Source organism: Hypanus sabinus, chromosome 14 (genome assembly GCF_030144855.1).
Source record: "Hypanus sabinus isolate sHypSab1 chromosome 14, sHypSab1.hap1, whole genome shotgun sequence".
Lineage (NCBI taxonomy): Eukaryota > Metazoa > Chordata > Chondrichthyes > Myliobatiformes > Dasyatidae > Hypanus > Hypanus sabinus.
The window spans coordinates 59,158,274-59,172,631 of NC_082719.1; the positions used below are offsets into that span (position 1 = coordinate 59,158,274).

Genomic DNA, 14,358 nt, shown 5'->3' on the forward strand with positions numbered 1-14,358 from the left:
GAAATGTAAAACCAATGCACCAACCTGAAGTTAGACGGAGCTGTATGTGGCCTCAGGACTCCTTGAGTTTGACTGTGATTTTGTCTATACAGGGGATTTTTGTAATCCGCACAACTCTTCCACAGGTGAGCCCAGAGTGAATGAGTTTTCTCCTGAATCCTGTTGAAAAAGCAAACAATTACAACACAACTAAATACATGTCCCTTCAGTAAGAGCAAGTTGTTACAGTGAACCTACCAGTAAATACAAATTTTATTAAATTACCTCTGATATTGATCTGCAGCATGTTTGTTTTAGGGACGTCTGCAAAAATTCATTGGTAAAAATTAAAATATCCATAGAGCTCAGTTTACCATCTCAGCTGTGGTCATCATAGGCAAAAAAAATTCTAGTCAAAGTCAAAAATTTGAGATGAAGACCAACCAAAGGTAAACCAGAAGGGGTTCTTATTATTCTTTCACCCCTTCAGGTTTTACCCCAAAATAATGAAAGGTTAAATTTTATCTTCATCTCATGAATTCTTCTGTGTACTAGAAACTACTGCCACTAGAGGGCGCTAGAATTTTTAAAAAAGCATAATTTGGTTGATAATGACTATTGGTAGGCATACTTTCTCTCAATGCAGATGAGAGAAAAATTAGCTGGAACCAACTGTAGATTTATTCCACAGTTTAAAAAAAATATATACAGAGTATGTTGAAAGCCATTTGATACAAACAGCTCAACCTCTGTCACCTTACCATTACAACATTAAAAAGGCAGAGTTAGCTCATTTGTACAGTTTGCCAAGCTGAGGGATAAAGTTTCCAATTTTGCACATTTTCGGAAGTAGACCAACATGCATTTGCAATTGCACTCATTAGGTTAGGCTGTAAATTTCACATAGATTCAATTGCCTAATCACAAATCTGCAAATGAAGAGCAAAAATGTGACAAAGCTGCTGAACTATAGGGTAACATAACACAGCCTTATTATTACAGTTGAAAGTCAGCTTTTTAACAACATTTTGAATTTTCAGTATGTTCCATTCTTTATTTTAAAGCAACCAAACTTTTTTTAATGTATTTGGTCACAGGATGTGACATAACTAATGAGGCTGACAATTAATACTGCCAGGTATGTCTAATTCCCTCTTAACGAAAGTGGCTTAGTAGACCATTTCAGTGGAGTTAATTGCATTGGTCTGTAAGAAGTCATGTACCGGTCACACTGGGTAATGATGGTAGATTTCTTCCCTTTCCAGACTTCAGTGAAAACAACAAAATAATCTATAGCAAACCACATTTTTTTTATTAATGCACATTAATCAATCTCTTAGTAATTTAACTGATGGTACAAGTTTATATGTCCATGTTAGATTAGTGAAGTGCCCAAAGGTCTTCAAAAATCTTCGAAAATGTTTGAACATAAAAAATCTGCAGAACTTACATTTAAAAGTTTTTGATTAATTTCATCCTAGATAAGCCAACAGAATGAAGAACAAGTGGGAATCTGTCTTCTATTCCTGCAGTCCTCATTGCCCAGAAAAGCAACTTAATTTGTTTGCCAGTCTCTAGCAGCCCAACTCGCTTAAATAATCTTTCTATTCTAACTTTTAAATTAAAATCCTTCACCAACTACGAGAGAGATAACATTTTCCAACTACAAAATTATGAATTGCCTATCTAAAATTCCAATCATCATTATTTAAATATCAAAGAAAAAAGTTCCATTTCACACCATCTGCCTACCAATGCAAAACTCATTATAGGACTATGCTGGTTTTAATAATTCCTTTTAATGTAATTGATTGTTTTATGGAAATTTTTGGATTATTTCTATGGAAAAATAACATCCAACTATTTCCTGCATTTGTTTTGCTGATTTGGTAAAATGATTGTTTTTACATCAGGAGTTTAAACCATAATGTCAGAGTTAAACACATAATTTAAACTGGAATTTAATGTTGTATCCATAAATATTGCATTAAAAGAGGATGAGACCTTTCAAAAACTGTCAGTTTCTTCAACATTTTGTATTGCAAGTCAACATCATGGGCAGATGGAATGCAGTGTTGGGAAATGTATGGCCATGCACATTGATAGAAGGAATAAGAGCACTGACACATTTCTAAATAGGGAATGAATTCAGAAATAGGAGGTGCAAGAGATTTGGGAGTTCTTGTGCAGGATTTCCTAAAGGGTAACTTGCAGGTGAGTCAGTAGTAAGGAAGTCAAATGCATTTCATTTCCAGAGGACTAGAATACAAGAGCCAAGGTTGAGGCTTAATAAGGCAATAGTCAGACCATATTTGGAGTATTGTGAGCAGTTTTCAGTCCCATATCTGTGAAAGGTGGTGCTGGCATTGGAGAGTGTCCAAAGGAGGTTTATAAGAATGATCCCAAGAGTAAATGGATCTGGGCCTGTACTCACTGGAGTTTAGAAGAATGGGGGGGGGGGTGCCTTATTGAAATCAACTGAATATTGATAGTGCTAGATCGAGTGGACATGGAGGGGATGTTTCCGATAGTGATACAATCCAGGACCGAAGAGCACAGCTCTTTAGTGCACAGATGAGGAGGAATTTCTTTAGCCAGAGAGTGGTGAATCTGTGAACTTCATTGCTACAGAAAGCTGTGGAGGCCATGTCACTGGGTAAATTTAAAACAGAGGTTGATAGGTTCTTGGTCAATCATACGTCAAAGTATCAGGCACATGCCAAAACCTACTGAGAAAAGTACACAGGTATACATCACACTATGCTCCCACAGTTAATTGGCTACATTGCTGTCCCTTTGTGAATTCAGATTGGAGAATTCAATTACAAGCCACACTCACCTAATTCATATTAGCATCGAAAATGGAGAACCGCCCTTAGTATCTCAACAATCATACATTTGTTCTACACAACTATAGTGTTATAGTGCTATTATACATAAGCCCTCTCCATCTGAAGACCAGCAGGACAAGTGCATGGCATAATAAAGAATGTTTAAGTTGCATGCTTTCTCGTTTTTTCCTGATCTGACAATGGGTCATTGGCCTGAAACATTGTCTTTCTCTCTCCACAGATGAAGCCTGGCCCAAATCCTGTTGAGTATTCCCAGCAGTTTCTGTTTTTTAAAAAAAATCTATCAGATATCCAACATAAGCAAGCTTTCTTTTGCTTTTCAAGTTTTAAAATTCATCTTACCTCTGCTCTTTGCTCTCTTTACTGTTGTTGCAAACAAAGTTGCCAAATTGGCAGGAATAGACGTGATGATGAATGTGCACCAGAAATCTCTCATTGAACTCAAAGGCACACGGAAATTGTTCCATCAGCTGCCACACACAGTCAAAAAACTGATCAATTACTGGTGAAACCTCCCTGGGATCACCATCCAAGTGGCTGCATCTGGAAAGGGCAAGGTGAAGTCAGATTATTGGAAAACAAAATATTTCAAAAATTAGAAACATAGAAAACCTACAGCACAATGCAGGCCCTTCAGCCCACAATGCTGTGCTGAACATGTACTTACTTTAGAAATTACCTCGGCTTACCCATAGCCCTCTATTTTTCTAAGCTCCATGTACCTATCCAGGAGTCTCTTAAAAGACCCTATCGTATCCGCCTCCACCACCACCACCCCATTCCACACACTCACCACTCTGTGAAAAAAACATTCACCCCCGATATCTCCTCTGTACCTACTTCCAAGCACCTTAAAACTAAGCCCTCACGTACTAGCCATTTCAGCCCTGGGAAAAAGCCTCTGACTATCCACACGATCAATGCCTCTCATCATCTTATACACCTCTATCAGGTCACCTCTCTGATGCAACATCAATAACTCAGAGACAGGAAGTGAATGATAGGCTTTTATTAGCTGCAAACGTGACCACGACATCTTGGAGACTGTGGGAGGAGCAGTGCCTCCAATCGCCTTTATACAGGGGTCTGTGGGAGGAGCCACAGGAGCAGTCAGCAGAGGGGCGTGTCCAAACGGGTATACACATAGTTTACCACACTCCCATCCTCCGTCGCTCCAAGGAGAAAAGGCCAAGTTCTCTCAACCTATTCTCATAAGACATGCTCACCAATCCAGGCAAATTGCTCCATTACGATAGCTTATACCTGAATTCTCCATCAGGATTTGCTACTTAGCCACTTCCTGTATATTCAAAGTAAATTTATGTCTTGATATACAATACTGAGATTCATTTTCTTGCACGCATACTCAATAAATCCAACAAACATAATAGGGTCAATGAAAGGCAGCACCCTAGAGGGCAGACAAACAACCAATGTGCAAAAGAAAACAAACTATGCAAATACAAAAGAAAAAAAAAGAATAGATAGATAGATAGATGCAATGAATATCAAAACCATGAGATGAAGAGCCCTTGGTAAGTGAGTCCATAGGTTGTAGGAATAGTTCAGTGATGGGGCAAGTAAAGTTGAGTAAATTTATCCCCTCTGGTTCAGAAGCCTGATGGTTGAGAGGAAATAATTTCCTGAACCTGGTGATGTGGGTCCTGAAGCTCCTGTACTACCTTCCTGATGGCAGCAGCGAGAAGAGAGCATGGCCTGGGTGGTGGCCCCATGATGATGGATGCTACTTTCCTATGACAATACTCCGTGCGGCTATGTTCAATGGTGGGGAGGGCTTTAGCAATATCCACTACTTTTTGTAGGATTTTCTCTTCAAGTGCCTTGATGTTTCTAGACCACGCTATGATGCAACCAGTCAATATACTCTCCACCATACTTCTACAGAAGTTTATCAAGGTTTTAGATGTCATGCCAAATCCTTGCAAACTTCTAAGGAAGTAGAGGTACTGCCATGCTTTCTTCATAATTGCACTTACTGGGCCTAGGACAGCTCCTCTGAAATGATAACACCAAGGGATTTAAAGTTTCTGACCCTCTCCATCCTGATGCCCCAGTGAGAAACTCATGGACCTCTGGTTGCTTCCTCCGGAAGAGGATAATCAGCTTCTTGGACGTGCGTCACTTCTTGAAAGTGCTTCCATAGGTTGTGGAATCACTTCAGTGTTAAGGTGAGTGTTATTCACACTGTTCAGAAGCCTGATCGTTGAAGGGTAATAACTGTTCTTCAACCTGGTAGTGCAGGATCTAAGGCTCCTGCGCCTCCTTCCCAATGGCAGAAGTGAGAAGAGAGCATGCCCTGGAAGGTGGGTGTCCTTGATGACAGATGCAAAGCACATCAAGCAGGAGGAAAGCTTTATAAAAGCAGACAAAGGCACTATTTCATTAACATGGCAAGTGAAGCATGGGATGGAGCTGCCTGTGACAAACAAGGAAACATCTCTAAAATAATATAGCTTACTGATGAGACTTGGGACTCGATTCTCAAATCGGTTAATTCAACCTCTCTTTGTGCTCACCATTGCCTTTTACAGTTTAAGATTGTTCATAGAGCCCATATGTCTAAATCTAAACTATCTCGATTTGTTTTCCAATAAACTACCTAACATTAGTCCTCTCTGTGATAAATGCAAAAGGGGCGAGGCCTCTCTCATTCATATGTACTGGTTTTGTCCTAGCTTGGAGAAATTTTGGAAAGATGTCTTCATAACATTATCTTATATTCTGAATCACCACCTAGACCCTAACCCTTTAATTGCTTTGTTCGGTTTCTGGGGTGAGACAGATTTACGTCTGAGTTCGACTAAGTGTCGAATATTATCTTTTGCTTCTCTCCTGGCTAGACGTTTAATCCTCCTTAGATGGAGAGATGTTGCCCCGCCCACACATGCTCAATGGCTTAACGATATTATGTCCTGCTTGGACCTTGAAAAAATTCATTATTCAGTTCTTAATTCGGATACAAAGTTCCATAAGGTCTGGGGACCTTTTATTGAGTACTTTCATAACCTTCCTCTTAACTAAGGTTTTTTTCCTGGTCCCTTGCTTTCAGCTCCTTTTTTTTGGTAGTAGGCATTAATATCTTCTGTTGCTAAGTGTATTTACAGTTTTGGGGGTTTGATTGTCCTGATTTATATTCTCTATATTGTGTTGTGGTTGGTCTGGAGTTTTTTTGTTGCGGGGCTTGGGGAGGATACTAATTTTACATGTCTTCAATTTGGGTGCTTTCTCAATTATCTTCTTTTGTATTATATTATTATTGTATGTTTATTTTTGCACTGTATTAATGTTCTTCATTTCAATCTGGGGTTTTTTATCTGTAGCGATGTAGTAAAGGTATAAAAAACTAATAAAAAAAATAATATAGCTTACCAATGTCAAATTGTGAATTTCAACAAATATGCTCAAAAGCATGCAGTGCCACCTGCTGACACCAGTAAATGAACAGGAAGTGCTTAAAAACCGCTCAGGGAAAAAAACATCTGAGAGGCAGACAGAGATGTTGATTTCATTGCAGCTGTTCCATCAATGGAAGAGAGCAACCAAGTTATTATAAAATTGGAAAGCTCCTGGAAAAATCAACTTGAATGCAGTCAAAAGCAATCCTGAGTTTGCAGCAACCATCCTGGACCCACTAATTCACATTAGTCTAGGAAAATAGTACCAGAGATGGGAGTCAATGGGGTTATAGTAAAGGTAACCCCAAAAACACATACACAATGAATGTAATGACTGGAATGGTACCACAGTTTTATCTGTGCCACGTAAGGCAAAGTGCAAGTTCACAGTCCAGTATATATCAAAGACAATTGATACCATTCATAGAAATAATCTAGTCCAGTTTTGGAAATAGAGGATGCAGTTACCAGATAAACAACAGAACGAAGTGCTTTTTGGCAATGGTAAATCTACATAGACCTACAGTCTCTAAGAAAGCTTTAGACTCTATTCATAAATGGAAATGAATAAACAGTTGATGTTTTGGGCCAAGACCCTTCATCAGGACTGGAAAGAAAAGGGGGCAAGATGGCAGAATAAGAACAGGAGGCAGGAGGAATTGACAACAAGCCAGAAGGGGACAGGTGAAGCCAGGTTGGGGGGGGGGAATGAAGTAAGAAGCTGGAAATTGATAGATGGAAAAGGTAAAGGGCTGCAGAAGAAGGAATGTGACAGGAGAAGAGAGTGAACTGTGGGAGAAAGGGAGGGAGGAGGTGCACCAAAACAAGGGGATAAGTAGGTGAGGAGAAGTCGTAAGAGGCAAGAGTGGGGAATTGAAGAAGGCGGAAGGGGGGGGGGAAATTAATGAAGTTGGAGAAAACGATGTTCACGCCATCAGGTTGGAGGCTACCAAGACAACTATGACGTGTTGTTGAACCTGAGAGAGGCCTCATCTGGCAAAAGAGGAGGCCTGGACCAACATGTTGGAATGGGAATGGGGATAGGCATTAAGATGGTTGACCACTGGGAAATCCTGTTTTTTTGCAACAAAGCAGTCCCCCAATCTACCTCGAGTGTCAGCAATATAGAAGAGGCTCCATTCAGAGCACTGGATACAATGGATGACCTCAACAGATTCACAAGTGAAGTGTTGCCTCACCTGGAAGGACTGTTTGGACCCTGAATGGAGGTGAGGGATGAGGTGAACGGACAGGTGTAGCATTGCTGACACTTACAGGGATACGTGCCAACAGGGAGATGAATAGAGAGGGATGAATGGATAAGGGAATCGCAGAAGGAGTGATCCCTGCAGCAAGTGGAGAGCGAGGTGGGGGTGGGGTTAAGTCATGTTTGGTGCTGGGTCCCTTTGAAGATGCAGAGGTTGTGGAGAATGACATTTTGGATGCGGAAGTTCATGAAGTAGCAGGTCAAGAGGAATTCTGCCTCTATTAAGCCAGTGAGAAGATGGAGTGAGGTTGAATGAACAGAAAATGGAGGAGTTGTGGGTGTGGGCAGCATAAGTGGAGGAGGAAGGGAAACCCCGTTCTTTGAAAAATGAGGACATCTCTGATGACTCATTTTTACAGGAGACATTGTGAGATGTACATAGTCAAGATAGCCATGGGAATCAGTAGTTTATAAAAGATATCAGTTGACTGGTTGACTCCAGAGATGGAGACTGCAAGATCAAGACAGGGGAGAGAGGTATCGGAAATGGACCAACTGAATTTAACAGCAAGGCTGAACTTGGAGGCGAAGTTGATCAAATTGTCGAGTTCACCATTGCAGTCGTAAATATAGAGCAGAAAGAGTTGGGAGCATTACCAGGGAAGGCTTGGAACATGGACTGTTCCACATAGCCAATGAAAAGGCAGGCACAGCTGGGGCCCATGCAGGTACCGATGGCCACACCTCGAGTTTCAGGAAAATTGGCAGAGCTGAAAGAGAAATTGTTGAGGGTGAGGCGTGGGGACCATTCTGCCAAGTTGGGCAGAGTGGTCATGGAGGAGAATGTTATATTTTGTAACTCCAGAACATAAAACTAATCAAAAGAAAGACACAGGGAGACAGGGACAAATATGTACTCCTTGTTTTCACTTTTAGCGAAATGTGCACTTATGACATGGTGGCATAATGACATATGACATTCTTTTACATAAAACCCAGTGAATTATGTAAACAACAAAGAATGCTTAATCAAACAATACATCTACAACATTACTCAAATATTACTGAAACATTAAATACACAACACTCCTCCCTGCTCAGCTATAAACTATATCGATGTGTATATCTATTCCACATACTACAGTTACTATATAGACATCCACAGCAGAGTAAATTTTAAATTGTCCTATTCAGACCTAAAGATTTAATCGCTGTGGAGGATTTCTTACTCTTGTGGGATAATGTTTTCCAGACATGGGGGTCACTCTACTAGGCAGGGAAGACTAATGGCTGTGAAACAATCTCAGTCTTGGGTTTCTTCTGTGGTGGTTGTAGGAGTTGACTCTGGGACTGTAGGAAGTGGTTCTGACAGCTTTGACCACCTTTCTTCTCCAACAATTGACTCTACTCTCCTCAAATGATCAACGTGTTGTCTCCAAATAACATCAGATGCAATCTCCATTGTGCAATGGAGTGGTCCAGTTCTGTCCTTAATCTTTCCAAGTACCCATTTTTGATCACCTCTGTAGTCCCTCGCCAGGATTGTTTCACTCCTTGATGAGCATCAAACCTCCTCGTCTGAGGAGCCCTCAGCTGTTCGTCCTGCATAGTCCTTCTGAGATTGTTTGAGGAGATTCAAGCACGAGTAAGAGATGATACAGGAACAGCACTGCTGGTGAGTTGTTGGGTGTGGCGTGTGCTGCACTGCGATATGCAAGGAGGAAATTGATGAGCTTCTGATTCAGTGTCAGTGAGGTGTGTTCTGCTGACGTTCTTTAGGCTCATTTGTAGCTCTGTGGCGCAGTGCAGATGTAATGTGTCTTAGTCCATTCATTCGCAGGGCTGACCAAAATAGTTCCACAGCAAACTGTGGTCCATTGTCACTAAGTGTTCTGGAACACCAGCCCTTGAGAACAGGCTTCAACAGTGTGGGAGTCTGCAGTGGAGGCTGTTGGGAACTCTTCTGGCCACTTTGTAGCAGCATCCAGTACCACCAAGATATTTGTGCCCATGAATGGTCTAGAAAAATCCACATGAATCCTCTGCCAGCAATGCAGTCTATTCTCAGGGAATTCTTGACATCTTCTAGGTGTATTGGCATCCCAAGCAGTGCATAGCAAGCTGTTCAATCTACATCAGGGAGTATACTTCAAGAGGAGAGTCCTCTGTCATATATTTTGCAGGTATTTCCTTTTCCAGGGTAAACGGGACAATCCATCAGCATTTTCATGATTGGCTGTCCTCTTGAATTCAATCACGTAATTCTGTCCTCCTATAGACAGAGCCCATCTCTGAATTCATGCTGCTGCTGTTAATGGAACACCCTTCTCTGGAATGAAAATGAATACCAGTGTTTGATGTATTGGGTAAAACATTTTACACCCCAAGCCAGACTCTCGGCTTCATTGTCAATCTGTGCGTAATTTTTCTCTGCACTATTAAGGGAACATGATGCAAAGGCAATGGGGCGTTCACTTCCACCACTCAAAACATGTGACATGACTGAACCTGTACCTTAATCTGAGGCATCGCAGACCAGCTTCACTGGATGATGTGGATCATATTGTGCCAGTACAGTGTCTGATGTCACCATTTCCTTTATCATTTGAAAACTATCTACACTGCTTTGTCCATTGGCATTTCTTCTCAAACTGCAGTATAAATTCAAGGGCTGGAGCACATTAGCCCGTCTTGGCAGGAACCTGTTATAGCAGTTGATAAATCCAGGGCTTCCGACCAGGGAAAAACCTGAATGATTTTGTGGGGGGTACACTCATCCACGGCTGTTTTAATGAAGTCTGTAATGACCTTGGTGTAGTCATTCAGGACCCCAGATGAGTTCTTGAACATGCCCCAGTCCACTGACTCAAGGCAATCTAGTCACTGTTCCTCAACCTACCACAACCATCGTCTTGATTGTCTTGATCTCTGGAGCCGTGCTCTTTAGGTTCTGTCTGTATGCAGGTTGCAGGAGTACAGACAAATGGTCTGACTTGCCAAAATGTGGTCTCGGAAAGGAACGATAGGCATTCCTTATCGCAGTGGCCTAGTGTTTTGGGACTGCTAGTGCAATAGGTTATGTGCTTGTCATAATAGGGCAGGGCTTTCTTCAAACAAGTCTGATCAAAGTTGCAAACTATAATTTGAAATGCCTTGGGACAAGCTGTTTCTTGAGATCCACCTCACGTGCCTCTGATACAGCAGCCAATATTACTCAGATATTACTGAAATATCATATATACAACAGGGAAGCAGTCAGGTCTGTTGTTGAGAAGCAAGTGGAGAGATTTAATGCTGTTTTGATGGTGAATAGAAGTATATAGGAACAAGACATCCATGGTGAAAATGAGGGGATCAGGGCCAGGGAATTGAAGGTTGTTAAGGAGATCAAGAGTGTGTGAAGTATTGCAGATGTAGGTGGGAAGGGACTGAACCACGAGGGATAAAATGGAGTCAATTATTCATAGCTTCATGAGCATTCTGTGGTCAGTGGAATTCCTCTCCACATAATGGGCACCATCAAAAGCTCTGATCCTAACTTTACATGCAGTGTTGCTCAAAGTGGAGTCAGTTTTGAAGAAAAAAGTAGGGATACATCAGACGTGGTATCTGCATTTCTCTTTGATGTCGCCATGAATCAGATCATAAATAGGACACCATAAGACCACAAGAATTAGGCCATTTGGCCCAACGAGTCTGCTCCACCATTCCATCATGGTTGATTTATTGACTCTCTCATTCAGCTGCCTTCTTCCTGTGACCTTTGACACTTCTTATCTATTGCAGATCTTGATTTTGCATGTGACCTTTCACACCAATATTGAGCAATTCCATTAAATATACCCCACAGAAAACCAGTACTGATAAAGAATAACATTGTTGCATACATGAAAATATTCATATAATTGGGCAGCATCACCAGTCAGGACGATTAGAACACGTGGGACATCAAGAATAGAAATAATAAAACTAGGAACATCTTCAGGACATTAAACATATGCTGATATAATGAAATGCTAAAACCGAGTCGTATCGTAAAGATGCACTGGGAAAGCTGTACGGTATCATCAGCTCCTGACAAAATAAACATCCACACACTCTCTTCCTAATCACAGGAGATTTCAATCATGTTAACCTGCCAAATATTTTACACAAACTCAACCAATATGTCAGCATGACCACTAGGTGGCAGGAACAAACAGACTGGAGCACGATTATACAGGCAGATACTTACAAAGCCACCCCATACCCTCAATTCGGCTTCTTTGATCACTTTCTCATAATCCACTATACTGACTACCACTGAAAATGGAGAAACCAGTCAAGAGGACCATCACTGTATGGCCTAATGAGGCAATCTCTATGCTTCAGGACTATATTGAACCAGATGTTCAAGAAGGCTGCCACAAATAAAGACACAGACCTCGAGGAATATGCCTCATCTGTTACTGGCTACATCTGTAAGTGTGTTGACAATGATGGTACCCCAAGACGGCCAACTCACGGTCCAACCAGGATCGCTGGCAGAATGAGAGGTTTGCTCCCTACCGAAAGCCCAGAACGATGCCTTCAAGTCTAGTGACAGAACAGCTCTCAGAGCAGTCACCTCACCTTAGGCATCAAGAGGGAAAAGACTGCCTACGCACAAAAATTTCAGGAACACCTGTCCAATATGCATGCTTCAAGGAAGGCAACTCACATACTAGCCCTTCCAAGTGAGATCCCACTGTTTTAAACAGCAGCAAATGTGAGAAGGACTCTGTGGGAGTCAACCACCATAAGGCCACTGGGCTAGATAACTTCCCAGGTGCAGTACTCAGGGAGTGTGCACACCGGCTCATTGACGTCTTCACCGACATCTTCGAGACATCATTTCTCCAGGCTGCTGTCCCCACATGCTTCAAATCAGCCACCATCATCCCAGTACCAAAGAACCCTACACCTTCAGAACTGAACGACTACTGCCCAGTGGCACTGATGCCAATCATGAAGTGTTTTGAATGGCTGGCAATAGCACACATCAAAACTCCATTCCTACCACACTGGACACTCACCAATATACTTACCAGCAGAACCACCCTACAATAGATGCCATAGTATCTGTCATGCACCTGGCCCAGACACACCTAGAAAACAAGGACACTCAAGCTGTTTCTGGATTTCAGTTCAGCATTCAACACCATTGCCCCACAGACTTTGGAGAACAAATTCCAACTCCTTAGTCTGAATATGACTGTGCAACTGGGTGTTGGACTTCTTAACCAACAGACTTCAGATAGTCAGAATGCACAACCACTCCTCCCTCCCCATTATCTTCAGCATGGGTGCCTCCTACATTTTTGTGCTGAGCCCATTGCTGTACACTGTGCTCACACATGACTGCATGGCCAAACACCCAAGAAATCACATTGTCAAATTGGCCAATGACATGACTGTGGTGGGCCTCATCACCAACAACTGGCTAGAGCAGGGGTGGGCAAACTTTTTGACTTGTGGGCCACAAAGGGTTCTAAAATTTGACAGGGGGGCCGGACCAGGAGCAGATGGATGGAGTGTTTTGGTAATACACCTCATAAGAGAAAATAAAATATCATGGGATATGTAGAAAACATGTGCTTTAATTTCAATTGAAAATGAACAAATGCATTACAACAAAATATCTGTCTTTGAAGTCCCATGGTATTTAGCTATTTATTGAAATGACTTTTAAAACACTGAAAATTAAATGAATAAAATACAGCTTTTTTTAATAGTAACAGTTATTATTTTAAAGCACTGAAAATTCTGTTATCCTTCAAGATATTATCATCATCACTCTCCTCCTGTCTTTATTTCAAAAACGGTAGGAGATGCAGGTCTACTTGTCCTGCTCCTTCTTATTCAATTGTCCCCTGTGCCAAATTTCAACAACGACCAGCACAAGGACAGAACAGTGACAGCGCGCCAGTATGCGGAGCGCGTTATTTGATCTGGAGCGCATTTTTTATTTTGAGAACGTACGTGCACCTGCGCACTACTCATGTCAATCACTTAACAGAAATGACATGTAACATGTAAGGCTTATTGAAAAAAATATTTTCAAATGCATTTTTTACATAACACAACGAAGAAACTTATTTTTAATTCCAGTGGGAACAGTGTTGTTGGTCTCCCTTTTTAGCCAGCGCATCAAAGCCTGGATTTAGTTTTGTTGTGGCGATTCTCAAGATGGATCTGAGGTGTTGGTCAGTTAACTTGGATCTGTGGCTGGCTTTGTTGATGTTCATGACACTGAACACCTGTTCACAAATAGGTCGAGCTGAACAAAGATTAAAGCGCAAATGTGGAGTAATACGCTGCACCTCAACAAAGGTCAATGTATATAGAGTGCGTCATCTATTGGGAAAATGCCAGAATTGTGGGGAAACAATGTTAACAAGGTTTATTCATATAATTTCATCAAGTTCTGCGGGCCGGATTAAAAAGCTTAACGGGCCGCATATGGCCCCCGGGCCGTAGTTTGCCCATGCCTGGGCTAGAGAGAGGAGGTGGAAGAGCTTAAGGACTAGTAGCAGGGAATCTCTTTGTCAGTGTCAACAAGACAAATAAGATGGTTATCAGCTTCGGGAGAACTCACAACCCTCCTAACATTGGCGGCACAGCATTGGAAGCTGTGCGCAGTTTCAAAGTCCTGGGAGTGGACTTACTTATGGCCCTAGAACACAGAAGGCTCACCAATGCCTTTACTTTCTGAGGAGGCTTAAGCAAGCTGGACCATGCACATCAATACTCATGATCTTCTACAGATGCAGTGTAGAGAGCGTGCTGCATCACTGCATGGTACAGATAGTGCACCCCAGCGGAGCGGAAAGCTTTACAACTAGTAGACAGAACTGCCCAACACAACACTGGCACCAGCCTATGC

General features: G+C 41.7%; 1 protein-coding gene across 3 annotated transcripts in view; it reads right to left on the reverse strand.

Moving 5' to 3' along the window:
* The window catches only part of mtmr7b (myotubularin related protein 7b), a 63,348-nt gene that overhangs the window by 14,740 nt on the left and 34,250 nt on the right, over positions 1 to 14,358 (reverse strand). For 2 of the 3 annotated variants that reach the window (XM_059989275.1, XM_059989278.1), the window contains exons 8-9: positions 3,174 to 3,374; positions 25 to 159 (exon numbers count right to left, since the gene is read on the reverse strand). In XM_059989275.1, coding sequence (XP_059845258.1) covers positions 25 to 159; positions 3,174 to 3,374 — 336 coding nt within the window. Of the gene's footprint in view, positions 1 to 18; positions 160 to 3,173; positions 3,375 to 14,358 lie in introns of all 3 variants that reach the window. The other variant, XM_059989277.1, reaches the window with a different exon arrangement.